The 14,338-nt window shown below is 44.6% G+C and overlaps 1 protein-coding gene across 2 annotated transcripts in view; it reads right to left on the reverse strand.

Annotated features, from left to right (window-relative positions):
* The window catches only part of PRKCB (protein kinase C beta), a 244,411-nt gene that overhangs the window by 24,035 nt on the left and 206,038 nt on the right, over positions 1–14,338 (reverse strand). For both annotated transcript variants that reach the window (XM_084641907.1, XM_084641906.1), the window contains exons 14-16: positions 11,346–11,426; positions 10,930–11,037; positions 650–790 (exon numbers count right to left, since the gene is read on the reverse strand). In XM_084641907.1, the coding sequence (XP_084498033.1) occupies positions 650–790; positions 10,930–11,037; positions 11,346–11,426 (330 nt within the window). The remainder of the gene's footprint in view (positions 1–649; positions 791–10,929; positions 11,038–11,345; positions 11,427–14,338) is intronic.

Genomic DNA, 14,338 nt, shown 5'->3' on the forward strand with positions numbered 1-14,338 from the left:
GAGCAATAGATGCTGCACATTCCCCCCCCCCGCCCCCCAGTACCTATAATCTGCACCCCAGCCAGCAAAGTCCAGCATGAAGAAATACAGAAACAACGCAAGAAACTAGATTCTTCTTATCACAAGGATTCTCCTCTGGCTTTCTGCTAATGCTCATACACAATTCAAGCTCCAGACTACCTGGGCTTTACCTGGGGTAGAAGCCGGTGAGTGAATTGCTGCTTCATGACCAATTCAGACCTGGCATATGTTGCTGAGCTAGATGTTAAGAGGCAGTTTAGAAAGAGACTTTTTAAACTTCAGAGGGAGAACAACAGGAGAGAGTGACTAATGCGATAACGAATTGAGAGGTATTGTAATGCAATTAGATCCCTGAGCCAACAAACACAGGATTTCTACCTCTGTACTCTGAAGACAAGATGAGGGGCCCCGCTAGGCAGAATGATTTATTCTCTTAGCATGGTTGCTAGACATGTGCCAGCTTTACGGGCGTGGGATCTCCTAAATATATAAAGTAAGTGTGGGATACATTCATCGAGTGGGTAAGGAAAGTAGCATCTGCCCATATGCTTCTGTGTGAGCGCAGGGAGAAGAGAAAGTGTGTGTGTGGGAGAGAGAGAGAGAGAGACTTTAATACAATCAAACTTACAGCCTTTGGCTTGAATGGAGGTTGAACTTCTTTACGCTCAAGTTTCTCCCAGTCAATATACCGGAAGAAGGCATGCTCCTTGATGTCCCGCTCCCCTTCGGGGCCACATCCCAGGCGTTTGCCAGGGTGCTTGGTCATTAGCTTAGAGAGAGAGAGAGAGAGAGAGAGTGTAAAAGATGAAACATTCATTGACAAAAAGCCAAACTGCTTCAGAAAATCCCACCAATCGAACGGGCGCGAGAGGAGGCTGAGGCCAACGCTAACCATGACCCAGTTGGCCAGGCACAGAGTGGCAAGCTGGGTCACCTAGAGTCAAACCACGTCCCTCAAGAGAAAACCCCACAACAGGGCCCAGAAACACAGCGAGGATTCCCAGACAGAGTCACCTCTAAATTATTCCATGGACACCCCCTGCACTCTCCCCGGCCAGAGCCCTGCCTCCTCCCTGCGAGGGGCTGGCATCTCTGCTCACCCCCCACCCCCGCATTCCTCCGCGCCACACCCCACCTTTTTGACAAAAAAAAAAAAAAACTGATCAAGTTGGCCAAGAGCAAACGGGACAAATGCTCACTTTTGCCAAAAATTTCAGGAAGGCTGGGACAGGGCTTAAAAAAGGAACAGTCCCGGTCAAAACGGGATGCATTGTCATCCTATCTTTTCACAGACCCAGTGAGAAAAGCAGAGAAGAGTAAGGGAATTCAGAGAAGCCGTGTAAACATTAATATCCTGGTGGTGTTGTTTGGGTTATGTTCTGAGATAAGATGCAGATACCAGAGGTTTATAAAATGTCGATAAGCAGGGAGAATATGAACAGAATTTTGCAACAAAGGATTGCTTCATTAGAAGCAGGGCAGTTAAAACAAATCAGTTCCAAGAGCACGACCAGTTTGCAGCAAATCTTGTTCTACAGCATGGGGACTTGGGTTTGCAAAAGGACACCACCACTTCCTGCTTGTTACTAGCTGTGACTTATGCAGCTGTTCACATTAGTAGGCTCAGTGCAAGAACCACAAGGTGCAATCTGTGGCCAGCTGTGGAGGTCAGACTAGATGATCACAATGGTCCCTTCTGCCTTTCAAATCTATGAACCTTGGAACTGCTTGGAAAAGGCCAGGGAATGACCAACACTCAGGAAGTGGGAGGAAGACAGGCCTAGTCCTTTGCCTTCCACCCCCTCCATGACACATATGCATAATTCCCCCTCACTTCATGGGGAGAACGTTCACTTCAGCAGCTGGCAACCCTCCACTGCCCCTTCTCCTTCCTTGGACAGAGATTCAAATTCTCTCTCTCTCTGGGTCACGCTGCCAATTCCCAAGGCGGGTCAGACAAAGAACAGAAAGAACAAAGAATTTGGCTACTGGCCAAATCTGGGAGGCCAGGTGTGACAAGGGCCAAAACTGCCAGAAGCTGGGAATGGGCGACAGGGGAGGATGATTCCCTGTTCTGTTCATCCCCTCTGGGGCACCTGGCACTGGCCACTGCTGGCAGACAGGATACTGGGCTAGGTGGACCTTTGGTCTGACCCAGTCTGGCTGTTCTTATGGTCTTATGTTTAAAGGCCCAAAGGGAGGGGGACACAACCCCACCCACGAAGGGGACAGCTGCTTCTTTTAGTGTCAAGGCCTCTCTTCCTAAAGCTTCTGATTCCTGGCTCTTTTCCTGATGTGGTGTCTCCCCATTTTTTATTTACCTGTGTGGAATGTGGTAACTTTTGGGACAAAAATGAGTGACAGCCCTCAAAACTAGGGAGGGTTGAGAGGTGTACACATGACTCACAATGCTGTTTGGGTGAAAGCAGGATTTAAGTGATTCTGGAACCTGGACCTGGCCGCTCTGTCAGGGGTGAATTTCACACTCTGCAGAGAGTCCATCACAGCAATGTAGCAGAACTTGTGTGCCCAAGAAGGGCTTCTGTTCTGGACATTGCAAATGTTTTGACATAAATCAATCATGTCACCCATGATTGCACATAAACTTGCTCAGGGAGACTGATCTTAAAAGAAAAGTTCCATGCAGACCTAATGGCAGGGAAAAGCCTGCAAAATAAAATAATTTTTAAAAAAACGGAAATAGAAATGTGAAGCGAAGTAAAAAGGTTGGAGCCAACCACCACCCTGGTGGCCAGTGGCAGTGCATTCATTACCCAGTCAGCTGGGAAACCAGCCCAGGTTAACCCCTTCAGTGCCAGAGGTTGAGTGGCTACTGAAATAACGTTCATGGCTTCGGCATCAGCTCTGGAAATCCCAGCAGCTAGCAGCAAAGTGTCAGGCAGCGGGCCCTGGCTTCTGAGATCTTGATCAATCATCTTCCAGACAAGATGTGCTAATTTGCTAGTGGCGAGGATCACAGCATCCCATTAGCAAGCTTAGGAAGTGATATTGGTGTCCGCCCAGTACAGCATCACTCCCTCGTCCTCCCCTTCTGTCAGAGAAGAGACGCTGTAACTGTGGCTGCCAGGAGCACAGGACAGCTGTGGTTGGGTAGGGGTAGAGTTGGATCAGGAAGAAAAAGGGTAACACTGATGGTAGGACTCAGAGCGGGGGGAACCAAACCTGTTTTACTTACTCATTATCGTTGATGGATACTATTGTCTTATTTGATATTGAAGTATTCGAGTCATTGTAAAAATTAATAAATAATAAGAATAAAAATTACATTGTAACAAACTATGCTGATGTAATAAAAGCAAAAATGTCCCTGCTCATTCAGAAGAGTAGGGTAAATAGCCTATATATAAAAATGTAGTCACGTTTTTGTTTAACGTTTGATATGGATTCCCCTATTCCCCTACCAGAGTGAACAAGCCTTAGAAGTACAAGAATGGGCCACACCACTTGTCCCATATGGCAGGGAGGGGGCTGTTCTTGGTGGTCAAAAGCCCCAGATGGAGGCTGTTACGTGGCTTTCTTTTGGCTCCCCTCCACTCTATACAGTGCCAAACAGTGGGAGACTCCCTGTTTCAGATCTTTGCTCTGGCATTCACTATATTCATTATGATGCTGAGCCACCTCTAAGTGAGGTCAATGGGAGTCTTTCCATCTCCCTCACAGAGCTCTGGATCAGACCCTCGCTGATAAGTCAAATCCTGCCAGTTGAATCACAACGGTGAGAGAAGTCATCTATGAATCAATGGGAAGTTATTACAAAGCATTTCCTCTACAATTTGAGACTCTAAAATGTCAGAATCATAGAACATCAGGGTTGGAAGAGACCTCAGGAGGTCATCTAGCCCAACCCCCTGCTCAATGTCCACTGAGAACTCTTCATCAAATTTGTTTCGTTCAGTTGCAGTCTCTCTCCATCTCTACATTTGATTTTCACATGCAATATCAGCTTGGATTACATCCAGCCAACATGCAAAGAGCTAGATGAGGGGTCTTCTTTCTTGGGCCCTGATCCTGGGGACGCTCACATGCATGTTTCATTTCACTGAAGTCAATGGGACTCCTCATGGCAGTGAAGTTAAGCACATGTATGTTGGCACGACCAGGGCCTAGGCCGAAACATCAAGCATTGGGACTCCTACAGATAAAATTCAGCAGGGAAAATGCCAAGCAGGATGAGTCACTTCAAATAGTGAATTAGAAACGAGACATGTTTCAGCCACGTGACTCCTCTGAAGACCTGAGCCTACTCAGCACCCACTGACTTGGATCAGATCCTGTGGAGGCAGTATGGCAGAAATATGGCATCTCGCTGAGAAACCAGCAGGATATGCTTCTAGTTCAGATTTGACAAAAATCTGATGGTCGCAATTTAAATGCCAAAATGTTTTTCAACGCCTACTTGGGTTTGTATGGAAATCTCGCTCACCTTTCAGCATTGCTCCTTCCTACACGACAATCCCTGACTTCCCTTATCTCTTTCCTCGCACACCAAGTTATCATGCTCTCCTCACACAAGAGAATTTAACATTGAAGAATTAGGGAGAGAATTTTCAATTTCACAAGTGGATTTTTTGTAGTTCTAACAACAGATGTGAATACCTGTTTTGTTTCCACAGCCGGTATTAGACTGAATGCTGTGTATTGCATGCATTGTCTACTGGAGCTGGCGTTCGCCAATGCAGGATACCAGAAAACTGTTGATGGAGCTAAATTTCTCTAGACTGAGACCTGGATGTTAACTCATAGGTAGATCTTTGTTTTAAGAGAGAAATTTGACTATTGTAGGGGCGCACATTAAAATTTGAACTAGCATCTGTTCCATTGCATCTACTGTTGTTTTACAATCAGCTTCTCATACACAGCAGTAAATATATCTTACATTAATTTACTAATTAGGTTTTACTAGCCAAAATCTTACAGTTTACCTGCTGTTTTTTTGGTGGTAGTTGTTTCAAACATACAAACACACATACACAGACACACATACAATTTATAAATTTAAATTTCCCTGTTAAACACACAATTTCCCAAAGTAAACACAAATCCACACCACATTCTGAACAGCTTGCCCTGGCTAATGAATTATAAAAGATTAATTTTCTACTTGATGTACCTGTCAGCATTGCTGCACAGGGCTATATTGTGATGCAGTTATTCTTCTGTATTTTTGATACATGCACCCAGAAATTAAATCTTCCAGTTTCCTTTTGTGCTTTTATTCTTCATGTTAGCATGAAGTCACCATCTGCTATTGTTATACAGAAGCCCATGAAGCCTACAGATTGAGTCTCCTGACTTATAGAAGAGAATAATTGGCATTGTTTGTATTAAATAGGAACAAGTTGGTTTAATCCCTACGCTAATGCCGTGAATACAACACATCACCATAGATTAAGAGGACTGTATTAAACCAACACATGTTCAAGGCCCATGGTACACTTCAAGAAACAACTATGTAGTCTAGGAAAAACAAACATAATTTCTTATCTTGACTATGTGGTCAGCGTCTACTGATTCAAGTCCTAATGCAGCAAAATTCTCAACCAAGTACCCTAAGGTACTTTTGCTGACCTGGGGCCTTAACTTCTCAAGTTATAATGGAATTAGCCAATGGAGATGCAAACGGAGCTAAATCTTTGAGGGCTTTGTTTAAAGCACTGGGAGGTGGAAATGCCTGAACAGATCTTTGCCCCCCTCTAAATTCAGTGTCTGGCTCACATGACATGCAGGCAACATATTGACTTCATTGCATGCACTAGACATGTCACTAATATGGAGATTACCACTTACAGTTCTTGTGTACCATGGTGTCTTGTTCTGAAAGCTGGGTTTCTCTCCACTGTATGTTCATTGCCTATTCATTACCTACCGAGAGCATCTCTAATGTCTTCATTATCTGCCAGTTATCCCAAGAGATAAACAGATGGGAAACCTCACTTAAAAGAAAACCACAGGCCTAAACAGTTGAAAGCCATGATCTCTCTCTTTCCCAGCTTCTCATGGTTGGAACATAGTCGCAATAACTTGTGTCCCTGTAAACTGGGATAATAGAAACTGAGCTGAACCCTCAGACATAAAGAAAAGCAAAGACAGCATTAGGATCAAACAGACTGTCGCAGAACTAGTTGAAAGTTCCCCATCAGAATTTGATTTTTTTGACAAAAATAGGTCTTTGAGAATTCAAAATTTGGAAAATTTTGACTATCACCAGAATGTTGTGAATGGTCACTTGCAGAATTAGTCAGTTGCATGAAGCCTGTTGGACTGGTGTGTTAAATCGTGCAGTGTGCCATGGCATTCAGCATGTCACCACAGCACGGCACAAACACATCACCCCAATGATGTATCCTCCCGGGCAATCTTCCCATATTACCAGGGTCACTTAAAACAGACGTTAAAAATCTTAAAAACCCCAAAATACCCCAAACAAACAAACAAAAACAAAAAACATTTTATCAGCTTTTCAACATTATTAAAAGATAAAGATTCCATTGGAAATATCAGATACTGTGTGTTACTTCAGTATCCATGTCACCAATAGATCATAGGAGTAGTGGGATGTGGAATCACCTGATGTATCTATTACACCACTAAAATGACCTAAACAATGTGCTAGTTATATATTATATGATGTTTTCCCCACCCAGGCATCTGAGCCATTGAAAATACCATTCAAAATACCTGTAGATTTTACTGAGAAAGCCATGGCACTTCCTGCCTTTGCTATCAACAGAGATTCAAGAGGGACCTGGTATTCACAGGCAATCTGTTCACCTGGAAACAGTGACTTTGTTCAGGCACATTCAAAAATCTCCAGATGGGAAGAAAATAGTTTATACTTATGCCAGTGATCGAGTGCACATGTGATCCACTAAACACAGGCTTTACGAAAACCAGTTGGGTCACAAACAAGAATGCATCCCTCAAAAAGAGAAGGGGTATATTTGTAGTTGTCACATGCCAGGTAGTCTGGATGGAAGACCAACCTGTCATTTCATCTAGGACACAGGTCTGATGGCAGGAGTCTGCCCAGCAAGACTGCTGGCTTTTGAGAGCTGAACCAGCATTTCTGGTCTCTTTAGCGTGAATGGATTGCACAAAGAGAGCTATACACAATAAAACCAATAGTTACTACGTCTGCCTCCCCCTTCCCCCCCTCCTCAAAACAACTCAGATTTCTTCTCCTAAAACACCCCCTCCGCCCTGATCCAGCTGATACTCTAATAGGGAAAGCACTATTACATTTGATCTAGTAAGTGGCATTTAATGAAGAGTCAAAGATGCAGTTAAGTATCCCATTTGTTTGCCAGTGAGTGCATCTGATCAACATTTACCATTTGGCTCATGCAGAAACAGAGCCTTCTGTGTGAAATTGCTTTCCATCTCCTGACTTCCCAAAGCCACATCTAAGACTACACTAAATAATGACTGGCACTAGGACATACGATTAAAATTGTGTAGGGACAACAAAATCCCCCTTCAATTGTTCCTGGACATCCTGGCTGAGATATACAAAACCTTTCATGTTTACAGGCAGAGCTTTTTCCAATAGCTTTTTTCATTTAATTGAAACTGGGTTGTTTTTGTATGTTAGAAACTTTTTCCTGGAAAAGTAACAAGACTTAGATGCTCATTAACTTGAAGATACCGATCCCTCTAATGTGTCTGGACAAGGGCTGTCTTTTCAGCTTACTGAGGCGTCTTAAAATTGCAGTCGGCTTTTTTGTGGGGGAGCAGGGAGCAATGGGAGAAAAATGCAATGTCCCTTGTATCTTTTTAGCTCAGAAAAATATGTGTGTTGAACCACCACTTTGTTGTCTACACAAAGTACACAAGACAAAAAAGAAAGAATTTACAAAGGAGACCAGACTTGTATGCACAGTTAAATCTCCTTCCATGCAGCTTCATATTTGCCAGAAGTGAGAAAAGCCATTACAGCTATATCCTGCAGATGTTTTAATCATGGTCTCTTCTTGTCGATTTACAGCATTCAGGTTTTGACTGATGTGACAGAAAATAAAGCAGACGGCTAGATTTATCACTGCTCCGATCTCTAATCACTCGCCAGTGTTACTCCCTGGAGCACTGTGGGGATAATGATGTTTAGCATAACACCAGAAAACATCTTCCTCTCTTCATTAATGCCAGACTTGGAGAAATAGCCTCCTCCTCCCCCCACTAACAACCAGCAAGTTGGCAGAAACTCCTGCTCAGATTAATATGATGGCTTCTAAATTAACACACAGACTTTACTGACCTGCTACTTTTCACTGAAATTGACTGCCAAGTGACCTGGAAAACAATCACTTCCCCCTGACCCACTTAAAACCTGGAGCACTTCAACTTTTCCCCTCCAAAGAGCCGGTATTCCCATTGGTAACACACACTGTGAGTCCTGCTGCAAAGGGAGAGGGAGCTGCGCAATGCTGTAGCAGCAATATTAATCGCAAGTTGTGTCGTTTTCCACTAACAGGGGCAAGTGCTACTTTCTGAGTTACAGACAGCTTGACATTTTTAAAAATAACAAAAATAAAAAGTTTTTAAAAATAAAGCAAGCACCCTACACAATAATCTAATGCTCAAAGAGCTTGGACTACAGCTGAGTTCTGGCTGACTGAGGAATGGGGTCAAACCTGAATAATAAACATCCACATCAAGACTCTAATGTGCTGTGATCACTTAGGGTGCAAACAAAGTTAGCCATGCACTTAAGTCTTTGTAGGGCTGGTTCCCAGCTCAGGACACTGCTCCATACAGGGTCTCATTGCAAAAGCCATTTGATAAGGAAAAATTAGGCCTTGATCCTGCAAAATACATGTACGAGCACTTAAATTGGCAGGATTCTGGCCTTACTTTCTACCTTAAAATTAGTTCGAAATATCATTATGAAGGTTCCCAGATCCTGGCCCTGATATTGTTTTAAGTCTATACAGATTCATGAACTGCCCCTGCTGCCACTCAGTGTGGTAGAGGGGTCTCTGGATAAATGGTCCCAAGTCTGGTGCCTGTTTTCAGCTTCCACATTTCACCCCCTCCACTCCCACTTAACTGGAAGGCAAGCAGCCCAAACGCCAAAGACATGCCCAAGTGCTGCCTGGAGACTGCTGCATCCCCACACCCTCAGCTGCAAGGTCACGCCCTTCGACGTCCATGTACCACCACCAAGGGCTAGTCTACATGAGAAGTGCTACATCCGCGCAGCTAGGCCAGTGCAGCAAGGCCGCTGTAATGGGTCTGGTGCAGACACTTTGCCGACGGGAGAGAGTTCTCCTGTCCGCACAATAAACCCCTCTTCGTGAGAGGCCGTGGGAGCACTGTCCACGCTAGTGCTCAGGTCAGCGTAGCGCACGACCCTCAGGCGGGTGGCTTATTCACACCTCTGAGCGATGCCAGTTACACCGAAGTACGTGGTAGCGTAGCCCTGGCCTAAGACAGCAATGAAAATAAAGAGTTTGGTCCTGCTTCTGAACGTGTTGGAACTGCTTAGAGGAGAGAAGACCCATTAATAAACCGATTAAGCACAGGATGATGTTTTACCTTTATTTCTCTTGCCACAGGGTCCTATCAGTATCAGAGAGGAGAGCTCTGCAGAAACAGCCGAGCCAGGACAGCCGCAGAGCTCTGGAAACTAGACTTGGACTGTTTGCCCAAAAGGCACAGATAGGGCTGACGGAAAGGGAGTGAAGGCAGAGAATGGGGTGGGGGGTGCACGGCTGGGCTCAAACCAACCCATGCTGACCCCATACTACCTCCCGCCAGGATTGCTGGTGTGACAGCAGCAGGACGACGAATTGGGACAAAAAGGCAACAGGTGTTTAGAACTCTTTGAGACAGGCATGAAATAATAGAGAGGCCCCTGTGCAGAAGAGGCTGGCCGGTAAACAGCCTGTGGTACCCACACCGCATCAGAATGGGGGACCTACTCCAGGAACTGGCACTGCTTTGCCTCTGTAGGGCTGTGCGCTACACTCCCCTTTGATATGGGGCCTCTGTGCCCCCCACGCGGCACTGAGCAGACGGGAGCAGCACACAGCAGGTGTTCTCCCAATCAACGGGAGAAGCCGCAGCACAAGGAGTCTGCCTCTTCCCAGGGCGGCGCGAGGGCCCCTCTTCGGAACGTCCACACACAGTAAATCACCAGGGAAGAAGGGATAAAGCCAGGGAAGGGAAGGGGAAAGCAGCTGCTTTCTGAGGCACGCTCTCCCTCCCGCACAGAGCGGGGAAGGGCGCTCAACCCCATGAGCAGTGTGAGGGGTGGGTTGGAAGAGACACGTTAAGGTGGCACAATCTCTCTGCTGCAGCTGTTCAAAATGGCTGGCAACTGGACACTGAATACACAGCACTGCCTAATGCCCTCCGAGGGAAAGGTGAGCCACTAGAACCCGGATGCTTTCATGTCCAGAATGAACCCCGGAGCCCACTGAAGGCAAAGGCAGAACACTCACGGGCAGCGTTTCACCCCGGAGGCAGACACGTTAGCACCACAGTTTGCTTCGCAGAGCGGCCACAGGATGCAAATCCCCCGTGGGCTGCGATATCACAGCCCGAGGAGGGAGCAAGCAGGATGGCCCCTTTTACAGCTACTTATCGATTTTAAAGGCCAGAAAGGACCATGAGATCATCTAGTCTGACTTCTGGTATAAAAGAGACCAAGCAATTTCACCCAGTTACTCCTGTATTGAGCTCAGTAACCATGGCCTGTGCGCACAAGTTGCTCACAAATGACTATTATTAGCCATTTGTATGAGCGGTCCCACTATGTGGGACAGCCGCTGTAGGGAGAGCACCCTGAATTAGGCATGCAGTTGCATGTGCAACTCTGCACCTAGCTGCATAAAAACCAAGCCATACATTCTTTGCCCCATGCGAAAAGCCAAGGCTGCCCCTTACCCCTTTACAGATTGCCACAGCCTCCTTGGACATGGATTTGGGATAGGCTACGTTGTGCTCCATAATGGACTGGAAAAGTTCATCTTCATCTTCCCCTTCAAAGGGCGCCTAGGGAGGAAGAGAAAGAAGACAGATTAAGTGGCATATCATTGTTCTTGGAATAATGTTTGTGTCTATGATCTTCAGGTAGGAAGTCAGCTGCCTTTCATTTCTCTGGGCTCTTCATGACTGATCTCTTCCAGATTTGCAGCCTCTCCCCATGACTGTGATCCACGACTCTTGATCCCCAGCACCGCACAAAGCACACAGCACTTCCCCCATCCCAATGTTTGATGGGACAAAACAAATTGCTCTTTGACAGCTGCTCACAATGGAATTTAACAAAATCCCATGGGAATCAATTAAAATTCAATTACCTGGCCAGCTAACATTTCATAGAGCAGAACTCCAAATGCCCACCAATCCACCGACTTCCCATAGGGCTGATAAGCAATTATCTAAAAACAACAAAAACAGCAGGATTACAACACTTCAATTATTAGCCTGTTGGCACAATGGAAAATAATTCCAAGCCTTGGTCCAGGTCAAAAGGACAGGGATATTTATTTGTGGTCGAATTTTCAGAAGTGATGAGTACTTGCAGCCGCTGTTGAAATCTACAGTACTGGCAGGTATTCAACACCTTTGAAAGTCGGCATTGCACAGCGCTCATTAACATGGCAGAGGTATGACATCAGGACAAACACAACATTCCCTCTGGTTTTTCAACTAGCATGTATTTGATTTAAAAAAAAATACAGAACACACGGTGTCTAAAATACAGCCTGCTATGAGCTTCAGCTCCAAGAAGCCAGGTAAATTGCGATATTGCCTGAAAAGTCAACGCGTGACAAGAGAGAACAATAATATGATCCATCAGAGTGATCAGGTTTGCTCACAACTGTAGGTTCATCACTACAGATACAATATTGTTTCAGAAACATTAGGCCAACTTCTACTCTCATTCACACTGGTGTAAAACTGGATTAATTCCACTGATTTCTCTGCAGTTCCTCTGGTGTAACAGTACAGAATTTGGCCCTTTAGGTATATTCAGTAGAGGTATACCTTTCAAAAGGGCTTATGAAATTTTAGTAATTAAAATTCTCAACATTTGAAGCTATTAGATTGCATTTTTATTTCATAAAATAGCTCAAACTTCCAGAAAACAAAAAAGAAAAAGAAAAAAGCTCCCACAACTGTGCAGCATCACATTTGCTTACAAATCTGACCATTTTGGAGTTAAAATGGATATAATCGTTCAATTTTCAATTGAAAGGCATTACATTTTTGAAATGTCAAGGGCCAAAATTTCATTGGAATAAGGGTCAATTTCTTGCCTCAAAACATGACATTTCACATTTTTTTTGCATGGCTCTTTTTGTGAAAACTTGTGGCTGTGAAATCACAGTCTATACAACCTTGCAGCGAAATCAGCAAGATCATTTACCAGCTTTGCACACAGCTTGGTTTAATTTCTTCTATGTCATGAACAGCCATCAGTCAGGGCAGAGTACAGCTGAACCCAACTGGAGTAATGTCTGGCACAGAGAAACTCTCCTTCTAGCGAAATAAATTGAAAGCTCAGAAATTGTTCTGGTGCATTGCAAGGTTTAAGTTAAAATTCTAATTCCAGAGAAACTCCACTTAGATAGCAAAGTTGTTGAGTGGAGAAAAACTGACCAGACCATGAGAAAGTCCCACTTTACCTAAATAAGCCTTCTCCACTTCACATTCTTCAAAACTAGAGGCAGTAATATTGCACCATAGTTTATGCTTTATGCATGCAGACGTTGCTGGTACGTATTCCTGCATTAGGAGCGGACCAGAGACTGTTCCCAGAAATGCATGTTCCTGCACAGTACTCAGACCATCAGCAATCTGCATGATCACTAGCAGACTTTAGACTTTGTTTCAAGATTGTGAACTACTTAAGCCATTTCGCAGTACCTTGAATAAGGGCCCAGGCTATCACAGTCAATGGGATTGCTCATGTACTTAAATCTAAGCACATGCTCTAAGGGCTTTGCTGGATCAGGGTCAGAATACTCATTGGCTTGTGTGATTGAGCCCCAAATGAACAAAGTACCTCGCCCACATGAAAGGACAATTTAGACACACCAGCATAGATTGTGTCTCTATCACAGAAAAATCGAATGTACAATCCCGCTGCACAACCGGGACGTTCCAGCCAAACAGTGGTGATACTAGCATGTGTTTTGATTTCCTAGCTATTTAAGGAAAGAAACTACTCCAGAAATCAGCCCTCCTGAGAGTGACGGAGAGAAGGAGGAGCACCGTTTGTTCTACCAAGCTACTGAGTCAGCCGGCCCAGCTCCGTCTGAATGACGGTGCATATGGGGGAGTCTGGGAGAGTCCATGTTTCTGTCATTTTATTTTCCCATTTTCAAATGAGGAAGTCACTCTAGTCTAGGGTACAAATGATCAAAAGGGAAGCAGGAAGGAAACCCGAGCGCACGCGCACACACACAGAGTTATAACCAGGCTGGAAACCTGAATTAAAGGAACCTGGCTTCTGCAAAGAGTGAATCTGTGTTCTGAAGGGCTCTTTCAAGCCCCAGTTTATTTGCTTAGCTGCTGCTGCTGGGCCTCGTTTCATACAGAGTTTGACAGGCCTTAGGCTGTGCCATCTGTCACTTAACGCAGAACAATTACACAATTTATTCATCCTAATTACAGAATTCTATTCTGAATAGATTCATATATTCAAATATGAATGCAAATCACATGCTAATCACAGTAAAATATACACACAGTGATTCAGTTCAACTCCAAGAGGTTTTTCTTTCTGTTCCCACCTACCCACCCCCCATGTTTGACTGAGGCCCCAATCCTGCAATCTGATCCACACAAACGACATCTGAGCCCACATGGAGCCCCATTTCTCTCCTACGTAAAGAGAAAACCCTGGCACATTCCACCTCCCCCTCCCTCGGAGAACAACATCCCCAAAGAACAAAAGGCAACTGGCTATTTTTCAGATTATTCTGTCAATCTTCCATAATGCAAACAGCCACTTGCATTTGATTACAGCCATGAAATGGAACAGGTTATAACAAGAGCTTCTCTCTTCCGATAGTTTGGAAAGGACCTGGCTACATACAAGAGGCTCATGGGGCAGGGTTTAGATAAACAATACATGACCAAGCCTATCTGCCTAATAGATCAGAACAGCTCCAAAGTTACCCCTCTGGTGTACGACAAAGAGTCTAATTATGGCCTCTTACCATGCTCCATTTCTGCCCCATCAGGAAAATAAGGTGTTTTCAGTCTTTAAATCACAGGCCTCATCAAATGACCTATTAACAGCCTACTTTAAACCTACAAAAGCAATGACATTCAGTTAAGT

Source organism: Lepidochelys olivacea (genome assembly GCF_965140295.1).
Source record: "Lepidochelys olivacea isolate rLepOli2 genome assembly, chromosome: 10".
NCBI lineage: Eukaryota > Metazoa > Chordata > Testudines > Cheloniidae > Lepidochelys > Lepidochelys olivacea.